Here is a 13,823-nt window from a genome sequence, read left to right as displayed (position 1 = left end):
ACTGGCCCATGAGTTTCTGATATGTTTAAACATTTATTGCTTCCATTTATAATTGGGAGTGTTTTCTTTAAGACCTGGATTTCTTTTGAAAGTTCAACATCTCTGGCCACACTGGGCTGCATCTCTGCTTGTCGGTGAAGGCGAGAGCGGAGGAGGGGCTTCTTCGTAGAGAGGAGAGGTTGTTGCACACCCAGTCTGCTTCAGGCACGGGTGCATCGGCCCGCCCGGGGCTTTCAGTCTGCAGCTCCTGCTCTGCGTGCTGCGCAGAGAGGTCATGCTCCTGCGATCTTATGCTCCTCTGGGGTCATTCTGTTGCTCCTTGGCCCCTTGCTAAGAGTTTCTAGCTCATTTTACCTTATGTAATCGAATCATACTCCATTCTGACAAAACTGCTGAATGGACCAAACAGCCCACTTTGGGAAAGATGCCTGGATGCTGGTCTATAAGCGTGTAGAGCCACTTATTATCTTGGTCTGGACGAATGCAAAGAGTGAATGGGTTTAGTGTGTGAGAGTGGTCCTACCGTGGCTACAACCTAGCCTTTGACAGTGAATTATCGTGTCCTCCCCCTCACATCAGCGGTGGCGACACGTCTCCCAGTTTCTGAATCCAGAAGCTTATTTGGAGGGATGTATTCCCAGGATGCGTTTGCAATGAATAACACTTGTTGGTTTGAAAATTACTGTTGCAAAGACTCTCAGATTGGCCTCCTAGACACCTTACATTTCTCTTTTAGAGGAACCGAAATGGAGACACACACGTCAAAAATGTAAAAAAGTACAGGTACCTGTCATACTGTTGGGAGTCATAGGTTAGCGATCATTCTGGACCCTTTCTGTCACTGACATCTCCTACAGAGAGAAAGACAAGAAGAAAAGAGCACAGGTTATACCCTGCATTTCCCACCGAACAACACCACACGCATTAGTCAGCAGTTTGAGACTCCCGAGTCAGAACTGGGGAACTGAAGCTTAGAGGCTCGGGGATGGGTGTAAGTCTATGAGCTCTCAGGGTTCCTTACAGAAACAGATTTTTTAAAATAATGTTTTATTCAGGATCACATGTCTGTTTGCAAGTTTTAAAGAAAGCTACCAGCCACTGACTTGGCGCTTTCCCCGGGAGTCTCTGTGATGTCTGTATTTGCGTCTTCAATCTGGATCCTTGCCTTGCCTGGGAGCCTGTTACAAAATGTGGGCCCCATCTCAAACCTACGCCATCAGCCCTGCGTTTGCAAAGGATGCCCAGGTGACTGCTGTGCCCTTCAGTCTTAGACATACTGCTCTAGACAGTGGAAATCCGTATTCTCATTGTCCCACTTGTGACGTTCTGTCCCCCTAGTGCCAAACTCCCTCCCCTCCCCACTACATTGCTGAGATCTGGGAGCGACAGGCAGACTCAGCCTCAGGTCGGGGGTGGAGGCGCCGTGGGCATCGGTGACCAGCGGTGTCCCACCCGACGGAGGGAAACATGCTGAGGAACGTGCACAGGTGGAGGAACCAGATGGCCGGGGAGCACGGGCCCCAGTCCTCCGGGATGTAGCTGGAGGAAGATCAGAATTAGAGTTCTTTTTCTGGAAGGGGCTTCTGCATTCAGTGGTAAATAGTGGCGGCGTGCATGCTTAGGAACGGCACTGAGGCCCCGGGGCACGGGTTTGAGGTTTGATGCCGTCACAAAGTAGCTGTGGGATCACGACAAGCCATTTCAAAGCCCTGGAATCTCCAATTCTTCCTGTGCAAAGGGGGGAAAATAACACTCACTCTACTTACTTCACAAGGCTGACGTGTCTGAGGTGTAAAGACAATGTGAGTGAATGCACCAAGAAAACCGTACATAACGCACCCTGCACATGGAACCACGGGATGGGGAGGAAACACACAACGGGCTGGAGGAGGGGATGTACGCGGGAGAGGAAGTATATGCATGATGTTTACAATGTGGATTTATAGATGGCTGTTCATTCTATCTCCACATTTCACACTGCAGCACCGAGTTCATGCCCGGGTCACAGTTCTCGTCACACCTGTGGTCGTCACATGTTTACATGGCCGCCCTTCACTAGACTGTAGTCTCTGTGGCAGGGACTGTCTTTGTTATGTTTGTATCTCCTGCATTAAGTAGGATGTCTGATACATAATAGGCACTTGACAAACACATGTGGAATAACTGAACAAAACAAAATCAATGAACGTCGATATGGGATGGTATAAGCACCCTGAACTGGCATCTGGTGGGAGAGATGAATACTGACTACTAGGAAAATGCGTTCCTGCTGCTGACTGACGCTTCAGGGGTCGCCAGCCAGGACCTCTCTGCTGCGCCCTCACTCATCCGTTCAGCTGGGTTTGAGGGAGAGGCTCTGCCATACCCGGAGGTGAGAGCTCAGATCGTACTTACATGATAGAGTGTTCAGACTCTTGCCCTTCTTAGAAACTCAGTTGCCATTAACCTCCCCTGCCCACCCCGTGGCTGTGGCCACGTTTTCCTATGACATTGCTCCCGAATGTTCTGGACAGGAAGAGAACTTGGCTCAAGCTGGGCCAGCCCAGAGCTCACAGTGCTCCACCTTTGGCCCAACTGGATGTTTGGAGAGAGGAAAAAGAGAAGGGAGGGAGGGAGGGAGAAGGAGAGAGGGAGAGGAAAAATGATTTCGTCCCACGCCTCTCTCAGCCACACGGACAACGCCCGTGTGAAGGCGAGAAAGGGGGTGGATCTGGCATTCGCAGGGAACCCAGCTTTCAGCTCTCCCTCAGGCCTGGCTGTGTCCCTCTCGCTCCTCCAAGGGTTGGGCTCCTCCACCCCTCCTGAGCAAAGCAGCCTCCATTGTTACCTCCGCTGGGCTCCGCTCGGGTGTCTGCCCCTTGCAACCAAACAAATCCTGACTGATACACCGACATTAAAATACGACATGAATACAAATGTGTCAGAACAGTCTTGTGTCTTTTTGGCACAAAAGGTATGAAGGTAGAGTGACAAAATTCTAGTTATGTTCTTGCTCCACCATGAATTGAAAGCATCTTTGTTTACAAAATCTCAATGAAATAGGCATATGAGCTATAGGAAGGAATTACGTGTGAGGCAGAAAGAATCCAGGGACAGGAAAAAAAATCTTATTGAGACTCTAAAAAACATTATCACCATATAATTTAGTTTTGATCTGCCTATTTACTACTGTTTTCCTTCCCTTATAATACTGGGTATTATGTACCCTGGGTAATAATACTATTTACTACTCTAGTATTCAGCATTACTGTACTCTTACCATTACTATACCATTAATTGTATACTAGTATTACTTTCACTCTACTATTAACTTTAGTATAAAATTAATAGTTTATGACTACCACTATAGTACTTTAGTATTTAGTAGTATTTAATGCTATTTTCCTTCAATGTGTTCTAGAGTTTTAAAATATAATTCCAGGAAAGCTTCTATCAGTCCCCCAGAGCAGGCAGGTGTCCAGGGCCTCATGTCCTGCTGGTCCTGCAATGCTGGGCATGGTGTCCGCAGAGTGCTCTGGGCTGAGCAGCGGAAGCAGAGAAGGTCCTTTCCAGAGCCATGGCTGGGGCCTGGGGCTCACCTTGTGCCCGTGGGGTCAAAGGATAGAACAAAACCCAAGGAGCTTAATCCTAAAGAAGGCGGAGCTCTTGCATTTGCCAGGAAGGGCAACAAACACAGCAAAGAGCTTCACTGAGTAGGACAGTGAGGAGGAAGGGTCGGTGGGGATGGGTTAGAAGGGGGTGGGGGGACTACGCTAATGAGAGATTGGCAATGAACTCTCTGCCCAGGAAGGGCGAACCACAGGTCTGCAGGTGATTCATTAGAACAGGTGGGGAAGTCTTCAGCTAGATCCAGTGAGGGTCTGGGTACCAGGCCCTTCGAGGTTGACGGCCCTCTAACAGCTTCAGCATTTCAGCACCCATGACGTTGAGGAGGGGAATGCCATTCAGTTTCCTCTCCGATGCAAGTGCTCCTGAAATGGACAATATCCCTTTCACACGAGCCATTCATTTAGTTGGCCGGTTGTGTGGCCTTGATTGAGGGCCTAGCTGTTCAGCCACTGCCCTTGGTTTTGTCCAAAGGTAGCACTCCAGCCTGTCCACCAGGGGCTTGCAGTCTAACAGAGGGATAGAATCACAATAAAAACAAAATGCCAGAAGGTGTATAGGTTCCCCCTTAGGTGTCTCATTGGAGCAGACTGGGGCACCAAGGAGGGAGAGGCCATTTCCTCCTGGGGCCATCTGGGAAGGCTTCTCAGCGGAGGCGTCCCCAGACCTGAAGGCTTTTCTTTTCAGCCAGCCTCTCCCTGAGCCACGATTTACTGCCTTATGCTTGCCCCTGCGCTCCTGAGGCACGTGGGCTACTCTGCCAGATGAGCCTTGTCTAGAAAAACTGGGAAACTCCTTTAAGTCATGCAGGTTTTAAGCAAAGCAACAATATGATCCAATTTAAGTTTTTAAAGCTTCTCGGTGGCTGCTGAGTGAAAGCAGACCAGGCTGGGGGCCGAGGCAGGTCTGGGGGAGAGGTGAGGGTGGCGGGAACTCCCGCGGTGGCAGTGGAGGTGGTGGGATTCAAGTGACATTTAGGAGGTAGAAATACTGAGACAGTGATGAATGTGATAGGAACATTTAATACGGGAATAAACACCAGGGATGCAAATAGGTTAAGACCACAGGCTCTCAGGCCTCAAGGGATTTACAACCCGTTTTACAAGCTGCCTGAAGAGGCAGAACCTATTGGCAAGGAGCAGTTAAAAATACAAGCCACAGATGCCATGGGCCAAGGCGGTGGGCGGTGCTGAGAAACACTCAGGGCTGAGCCGTCCTCTGGGATGAAAGGTGTGCCTCACAAGCCACATAAGAGCAAAAGGGACAGCAGCTTGGCACAGGATATATGATTTTGGGGGGCAGGGAGGGGGCAGGAAGTGGCCAAGAATGAAGCTGCACATGTTGTTTGGGGCCAGATGGTGAAGGCTCTTGAAAAGTTTGCTATAAAGGTGGATTTGTCCTGTGGGAACTGGGAAGCCATGGAAGGTCCTTAAGGGTGTGCCTCTATTTGTTAAAGATCTCCTTGCCGCAGTGTGGGGGAGGACCCCTCAGGTGGCTAACCCTCTGGGGCACCCCTGCGTGGGATCATTGCTGTTTTCCTGTCTGCACGTTCAAGGTCACAAAGATAGACAGACTAGGGCCAGAGAGGACAGCCCTAACTCCATCTGGTAAAGCTGCAGTGCACCGTGGACTGCCCACCCGGTCCCCAGCCGCAGGCCTGTTGTTCCCTTGTGTTTCCCTTTTCCCAGTAGAAACTATGGCATTGGAGGGACAACCGCAAAAATCACCCCTTAAAAATCTTTCCGTATGGACCTAGTGAGTCATTGTTTATGCAGTCTGTACATTCTAATTAAAATGAAACACTGCACCTCCCCACCCCCTGATATGTCTTCTTTTCTGAAGAAGGCATTTGTGGTCTTCTCAAGGTCACCTTCCTTAGTTTGCTTTTCCTTGGCTCTCTCAGGAGAAAGGGGCATGCCGCCCGAGGAGTCGGCACAGCGAGATAGGCAGGGTCTACCCGTGAACACTCCTGCAGCTGCTTCGTGGGCAGCCCGAGGATCAGGAGGCAGGGTCAGACTCCTCCTCTGCTGGGTGCAGCAGGAAACTAGGGCCCTGCTTAAGAGACAGCCGAAAATGATTATTGAATGACAAAGCTATCATTTGCATTTCAGATTTTCAGCAGTCACTGTGTTTTGCCTTGAGGGAGTGAGATGATACAAGGAGGATCTGTGGTTGAATTTGAGCTTAATTTGCTGCGGCTGATTATTTTGTTCTTGGCAAAATGATTAATCTTTACTTCTACCTCAGCCATCCCTTTTAATTCTAGTTCAGTGATCTCATTATGTGGCTCATTTCTACTCTTCATCTTAACCCGTGTCCCTGCCAAATCATTGCTCCTTTTTCATTTTCTTCCCTTCTCTTTTTCCTTTTCTCTTTTGGGCATAGTCATCATGGCATGGAAAAAGCATGGGTCCAGCCACTGACCAATACAACAACACAGGAGATGTCATAAGGTCATTCACTATGAAGAGCATGCATGGATTAGATAGGGTAAAAGCACTTGACAACACATGGTAGAACCCTCCACCCTCACTTGCAGGGTTCTGGGGCTACAGTCTTTTATATTCCTGTTTCTGCTTTGACAACTAGGTTAGCAATGGGGAGGTGGGGCTCTCGGGGTCAGAGTGGTCTTTCAAACAAGCAAATGAACCCCCTGTGAACCTAAAACAATCTTCTATGTCTAATTTATTGTCACACTGAGTGAAACTTGGAACGATTTCTACCCACATAATACAGTGATAGAAAAGTCGAGAAAAAAGCCAGCCAGTGAAAGTTTTATGAGACCAACTCTAAAAGAATCCACTTGGCTGCCTGTTCCCTTCATGTTTTCTTCGCAGCTACCTTTCTCTACAGGTGGACTATCATCTCTGAATGCTTCTAAGAAATGGAAGCTAGTCTCTTAAGAGAGAGCAGATGGGTGGTTTGAGGAACCGTGTAACACAGCAGGAGAAACAACTACAACAGATGCCCTGTTGGCCAAAGCAAGCAGTTAAAACTGACTCTACTGACACCTGGTGGAGAGCAGGGTAGCTTCCCGTGCCAAGGAAAATAGTGTGTGCGTGTGCGTGCATGCTTTTGAGTGTGTGTGTGTGTTGCAGGGGCTGCTGGAAACACATTCATCATGTCAGGGGAGTGAAATAGCTTCCGAGGACGGAGGGTACCACACAGACCCACCAGCTGCCAGAATATGTAATTGTGGTTAGGTGACTCACTGAGACTTGTGCATGAAAAACAACAAACAAGAATAGGAAAATAAAACATTAGAAGTAAAGCAAATGATGGATTATTGATTTCTTAGAGGTGTTGGGTGATGAGTAAGACAACAACAACAAACAAGAACCCACTCCCGTCCCCACCCCAGGACAGATTCATGAGAAAAGACCCTAGCACTTGACCACCTGACCGGGCTACCTCCACTCCGGGGCACTGGCCTGGCCCAGACCGAGCTAATGCTTTGCTGCCTCTGGAATCCGAGGTGAGCTCCTTGCAGCTTTTTAACTCTGGGATAAAGAGAAGACTCTTCCTAAGGAGGTGTTAGCAAGACTGCTTTGCCCCTAAAATTCCTTGAAGATAACATAAAATTCTCCTGATAAATATAGTTGTTTATGCCAACTGCTGGTGGGTGAGGGGGACTGCCGACAAAGCTCCTACAGAAATATTCCGAATAAACTTGACGCAGTCTGTTTCCCCTCTGTCGGCTTCTTGTTGGAAACCGCTCCATGAAGGTCCCTTTGGCTGACTTTGCTGGCACACTTCTGCGGTCTTCTGAGAGGTGTCACATACATTCTGCAGCACACACACAGCCTAGGTTTTGTCTTTCAATGATCGGTTTTAGAGGTGATTTTCAGGAATGCACCAGAACCACTATTAACTCAGATTTGTGAGACTTAATTAATCCTTTAGGTCATAAAGAAAGAAAAGGCTGGGGTGGGGGGCACCAATGGAGAATTTAGGTTCTTATTTAAAACAACCAAACAAACAAAAAACAAAGGAACCGCAGGTAAGGGAAGAGCTAGGGAACTGGCCTGGGTGGATGTACGTAGGAAGGTTAGAGAAGAAAAGAAGGCCCTAAAAGATCCATGTATAATTCATGTTATGATTTTCTTGTCACGTTCCCCCCTGAAATTTAAGTTAAACGTAGAATGTATATGTCCTTAAATATTCTGGCTCAGGTGTAGGGTTCTGACCAGAAGGTATACAGTGAGAACATACCTCCTGCTGGGGGCAGTGATTCTAGAAAACAGAGACTCCCAGCTTTCTCAGGTCATGGCACCCTTCGAGTTGCAGTCATTTTTTCCCACAGTGACCCCGGCTCAAAAGAAATGCTTAAACATTCTACTTATTAAGTCATTAGGCCCAAACAGCCAAATAGTACTTGTGTGGCGTCCGGCAGCTGTTGCTGCGTTTCCCTCAAAAAGTAAAGACGGTCCATTCTGTTCCTACGGGTTTGCTGTGACACTCCCAGAGTGCCCTGGCACAGAGTTTGGGAACCGTGGCCGAAGCAGTTTTGGGAATCCGTGAAAAGTACGAGGGTGTGGTTTACGTCATCTCGTTTCACCCCTCACTCTTCGAGAGACCATGGCCACATAGTTTGACCTCTCCACTTCACCCAGCCGAGTGAGTCGGCCTGGCTTACTGCTGTGGAGCAGAGAGTCAGAGAATGAGACACGGAGAGGCTGCGGCGGGACAGAAGCCAGTCTTTGGAATAAATGACTTGGCCGTCATTCAGAAGCTCTTCCTGGGCCCCTACCGTATGGGAGGGTTGTGATGAAGTCTCTAACAAGCACAAGAACACAGCCCTTGCATCGTCCAAGAAGGCAGATGCACTAAATCCCATTATCACTGGGAATTATGGGATTGCCACAGGTAGTCGAGAAGTTGGTCTGATAAATAATATCTTAGGTGAAAATCTGACAAATAAGCAAGAGATATTTAATATGTCATGATACTTACCTGAGGAGATCTGTAACTGACAGGTTGCCTGCTTTTCCATCCTGTTCCATTTCTGACTTGTAAGCAGCAGTGAGGCTACACAAACTAAACTAGTGGTTCTCAACCCTGGAGGGCTTGTGAAAGCAGGCTGCTGGGCTTCCCCCTTGGAAATTCTCACTCAGCCAGCCTGGGGGCGCGGTGGGTGGGTCCGAGCGTCTGTATTTCTAACAAGTTCCCAGGTGATCTGGCCATACTCCCCAGGAATCACACGTGGGGAGCCACAGCCTAAAGCATTTGGGAACATGTTAGAGGAATAGAGGTGCCCTCTCTGTAGGCTACCCCTGCTGCTGGACAGGCATGCACATTTCCTTCCAAGCACAGTCAGCCTTGTCTAAACATTACTGGTGAGAAGGTGCACCGAGGCATCGGGCTCTGTTGGTGAACAGTTACCTTCTCGGAAGGTCTCTTGCATTTTAAGTGGGCTTCCTTGAATCTGAGACACAAGTCTTGTAGTACTGAAGTGATGGGACACATTATGTGCAGGAGTTTTACATTTTCAGAGAGACTGGCTTTGCACTCTGCTAACTTAGAAGTTCAGGGCACAACGTGGAGGCTGGAGAAAAAGTGGTTCTTAAATCACAGGAGGGGGTTCACAGCAGAATCGGCAGAGGAGACTGGCTCCCCATCTCTAGAGCAGGGCCCAGGCACGTGCACCTAGAGAAGGCCTCCTAGCTGATTCTGTGGAGGACTTCAGAATGAGCACGAGTGTGGGGATAGGTCACCCTACTGTCACTCTCCTGTCTGCTGCTATGAGTCCGCGTGCATGCTCCCTGGCTCGGATTCACCGCTGTGTTACGTCCAGTTTGGCTTCTACAGGCCTGCAGGGAAGCTTCTTTCCCTGTCTCTTGTCCCCCTTCGTTGGGTGGTGGCGACATCATGGCCAGTGTGGTTTGTTCAAAGCACATTGCTCATTCAAAAACCACTAGCTGTGCCCTGGAGAACACATTTAAAAAATGGCATCTTTATAGTACCAACAGGTCAACTGCACCTTACCAGTGGTCATCTGTACTCAACTCACACTCGCCCTCTTCTCTTGCCCAACATCCTTACTTCCTTAGAGCAGGGTTCTCAAAGTGTGGTCCTCAAGGCAGCAGCATAAGCACCCCCTGGGAGCTCTTTAGAAATGCAGGTGCTCAGGCTCAGCCCAGACCCACTGAACCAGGAGCTCTGTGGGTGGGGCACAGCAGTCTGGGTTTTAACAGGCCCTCCGGGTGATGGATCTGACGCATGCCGGCGTTTGACAACCAGTGATTTATAGTGTCTCTGTGCTTCCATGCTCATCGCCACCGACAAGAAAGTCTTCCAAAGGGAGAGACCGCTCCTTTCCTCTCCCCACCAGCTGGCCCAGTGATCAGTGCATAGCAGGTACTCAAGAACACGTGTTAGCTACGAAGCAAAGGCGGCTCTACTCCCGGATCACGAGAGGTTGCCCACAGGGCGTCCAAATCATCCCCCTTCTTCTGGGTTGTACTTTCCATATTTACACATCAGCTTTCCCTAAATCCTCTCCAAGTTCAGTGTGTTCCTTTGAGCCCTAGAGGCCAAAAACAAAATACAACGTTTTTAGCCAGTGTCTGCTTCCTGCGGCGGTGAGGGGGGCGGGAAGGGAGGGCTTTTTGGCATGATTCTTTTCTTTTTGGAGGCATTAAAAAACACTTTGATATTTTCCTTGATTTCCATGTATTTACCCAAACTTATATTCCTCATTGCATCCCCCTGAACATGCTCCCAGCATCCTCCCGGCATCATAATTGCGTTGTGAACAAAGGAATGAGATTGCTGATTCACGGTCGGCGCACGGCTCCAGGCATCACTCTTTCTGCTGTACTTGTGCCCATGCAACACAATGATGTTCTATTCATCCCTCTGAATTAGAGCTGCCAGCAGCTCGGATATGCAACTGAAGGGTCCCCCTCCCCTTGGTTTATTTAAAGCCTCCCTACAAACAACATATTTTGAGATATTATATGGCATTCACTTTGAGCCATTTCGCTCAGGCAAGGACGGTTAGACCTGATTTTTTTATCTGCAGACCCTCGCATGATGCCTGATGCCCTGTAACTATAATTATCAAAAAATACTTGTTTGAATGAATCACATACCCACTTCCAGCCTCATCCTTTTATTCCGTTCTGATCTATTACAACCAGCCCTCTGTCTGGTACAGGGAGAAAGCCTGGCTCCCCATTCAGAGGCTCACGTTTGGATCCAGCAAACGAATGGGATTGAGCTCCTCCAGGTGGGCTCCATCCAGCCCCATCCTGGTGGGAATGCTGTCTGCAGTGCCAACTCTGGCCTTGCCGTCGCAGTGAGATCTCTGGTTGCCTCAAAAAAGCCTTGCCAATAAGCTTTGCCAGTAAGCAGCCAGGGCCAGCTGTAGGTTTCTGTTTCCCAGCTGCAAAGTCAAACCTGTGGGGCTGCTGAGTGCTCCTACAGCTCACGGTCAACCTGAGCTGTGCATGCAAATTGCCTGGGTAGCTTTGCAAAGTCTCAGTGCCTAGGCTGCTCCCCAAACCAATTAGTGTTTTCTAGCTCTGGCCTCGGTTTTGTAAAGATGCCCAGGTGACTCAGATATGCAGCCAAGGCTGAGAACCATTGCCCTACAGTGGCCTCCAGGATGGGATCCAGGCCGTCTCTCTGCTCTGCTCTGGCTCCCTTCTGATCTCTTCTCACACGGCAGGCAGAGTGGTCTTCTGAGAGTAGAACTCAGCTCATAGCAGCTGTGGTTCAAAACCTCGCCGTGGCTCCCGTGATCTGCCCCACTGGAGACTCCGTCACCATCTCCTCCTTCTCACCCCACTGCAGCTTCGCCCACCTCCCTGCTGTTCCTCCATGTCATCCCTGCCCTCCCCACAGGGCTTTGCAATGCAATTGTCCCAGAAATGCTTGTCCCCCAGACACCTGCTCCATAAGGCTTGGAATCCTTGACTCCTCCGGGATGTCTACTTTGACCACCCCAGTCCCTGCCGGACCTGCCTGTCCATGGGCACCGGCCTTCCTAATGCCCCTTATCCTGTTCCACGCTTCCTTGTCCCCACAGTATGCAGCATCTTTTCACCCACTGCATAGTTTACTTCTGGTTTTGTTGCTGTTGCTTATTTCCTTTGCCTCCCTCTGCTAGGAGGGAAGCTCCATGAGGCCAGGGGTCTTTGGTTTGCTCACTGACTACATCAAATGCTCAGCCTACGTGTGAATTACTTACTAAGCACCTTTAGTAAGTACTTGTTAAATGAATACCGATGGTTACCTCTGTAGGTGGGAGTGAAAGCCAGGGGCTGAATGGAGGAGGGAAAGTTCAGTGCCGCATGAAGAACATACATTTTCTGAAAAAAATGATGGGTTTTGAGGGAATGCTGATCATTTGATTCTAATTATAAGTCAAGAGATAGGACTGACAAGCAATGTCTAGGTTACAGAGACACAGTGAATTAGTGGTTATCAAGGGCTGGGAAGTAGAGGTGAGGGTGGGCAGGGATGTGTAGGGACAGGGGTGACTGTTAATGGGTATAGGAGCTGTTTCTGGGGTGATGAAAATATCTTAAAATGAGTTATGGTGATAGCTGCATAACTCTGTACATAAACCAAATCCACTGAATTGTACACTTCGATGGGGGAACTTTGCTATGGAAATGATGTCTCAGTAAAGCTGTTGAAAATGCACACTTCCACTTGAACATCACACAGAGTGTTCAATCTGAAGCTGAAAAGAGACGTAGGCTATTAATATTTCTCATCAGGCATGAGTGTTCCTGGGTTTTCTCTGGCTGGCCTGGGTGTAGCATTGGAGGTAAGATAGACTTCCTTAGCCCTTATCTATTAGTCAAAAAAGAAATGTAACTTGAAATTCATGATCAAGGCTTAACTCAAAAGTAATTTATTTGGATTATGTGGCTTTCTCTTGATAATTTCCACACTCCCCCAAATTCTGGCCCTTTTTTAGGACTAGCAGTTCTGGATAGAAAGCAGTCACTTTGTATGAGGCCAAGCTTTGTATAGATTTGACCCTTCCGAATGTAAAATGTCAGGAGAGACTCCAGCTATGCTTACATAACCATCTGCTGAGGACCGACTGTCCCGCCCTTCACAGAATTCCATGTGTCTGCAGGTGGGAACTGAGACGCTGGTTGACCAGCCGCCCTGTGACTCTTTCTCGAGCTCTCTGATGTTGTAATCATCTAGAAACATGTATGGAACGTGATGGATGGCAAACAACTCAATGAGGAACCCCTCCCCCCCTCCCCCCCCCTCCGCCCCCAGGAGCTCAACAGCATACCCTGGAAGGCTGTGAAAACTTTCCATCTGCTCTTCTGCCGGTTTCTCTGCTCACAATCTTGCCACGTGCTTGCTTGAGCACAGTGGCTTTGGTCGAATGAAGGTCAGGTGGCTACCCAGAGTCCCGGCTTCAACCTTCTCACTGGGGAGTCCCTAAGATGTGAGCAAGGCTGTGATGGAGCAGGACTCTTGGGGTCTGTTGCTCTGTCTCCAGAGAATTTCGAGGCAGACACAGCCATGATGTCATCAAAAACCAGATCATTTGAAGGAAGTAACACTCGGAGTAGTTTCCTGCTTGATGAACCAGAGGGTTGGCGGGACAGAGAAATTTGCTCCTTGTCCCCTCGCCGGTAAGAGGAGGAGTTAGAAAGCCGACCAAGAGCCAGTGCGCTCAGTTGCAGAGTCATGTGCTTCCCACCCACTGTGTGCCCATCACGCAGCTGGGGGCCATGATGGGCGCACAGTGAGTAAGCGCCACTCCCTCCCCTCCAGCAGGCACTGCCTGGTAGAGATGACAGAGCGCACACAAATAATTCTAATTAGAGGAGGCTGTATTTGGTATTCCATCAGAAGTGCAGAGGGCCACGGGAGTGCGTGGGAGGGAGAGGGTAACTAAAAATACAGTGACTACAAAACACAGATGCCCCACAATTCATCATGCCACCCCTGCCCAGGGGTCATGCCAGTGTTCCTGGTCAAGATCCAGCTGTGAATTGAGGGTCTATCAGAATGTGGCTGCGGGCTGAAATCGCTCTGACCACGCAGACTGGAAGTTGGGCAGAACCTCTACATCGGCTTGTTTTAGTATCAGCTGTACATTTGTCCTGAAAGAAAGACAGTATGTCCCTTATGGAGACGTTGTGAGGATTAAATGAGTTCAGACAAGAAAAGTGCTTAGGGCATTGCCTTGCACATAGTAAGTGCTCAATAAATGTGAGTTGTTCCTGTTGTGC

At 49.0% G+C, this 13,823-nt stretch overlaps 1 protein-coding gene across 2 annotated transcripts in view; it reads right to left on the bottom strand.

Annotated features, from left to right (window-relative positions):
* The window catches only part of THRB (thyroid hormone receptor beta), a 340,841-nt gene that overhangs the window by 91,561 nt on the left and 235,457 nt on the right, over window positions 1–13,823 (bottom strand). For both annotated transcript variants that reach the window (XM_045856658.1, XM_045856657.1), the window contains exon 3: window positions 788–851. In XM_045856658.1, the coding sequence (XP_045712614.1) occupies window positions 788–809 (22 nt within the window). In that variant the 5' untranslated portion in view covers window positions 810–851. The remainder of the gene's footprint in view (window positions 1–787; window positions 852–13,823) is intronic.

The sequence above is a fragment of the Phyllostomus hastatus genome, unplaced genomic scaffold, assembly GCF_019186645.2.
Source record: "Phyllostomus hastatus isolate PE091 unplaced genomic scaffold, TTU_PhHast_1.1 phas_scaffold_129, whole genome shotgun sequence".
NCBI classification, from domain to species: domain Eukaryota; kingdom Metazoa; phylum Chordata; class Mammalia; order Chiroptera; family Phyllostomidae; genus Phyllostomus; species Phyllostomus hastatus.
This window is presented reverse-complemented; position numbering and strand designations above follow the sequence as displayed.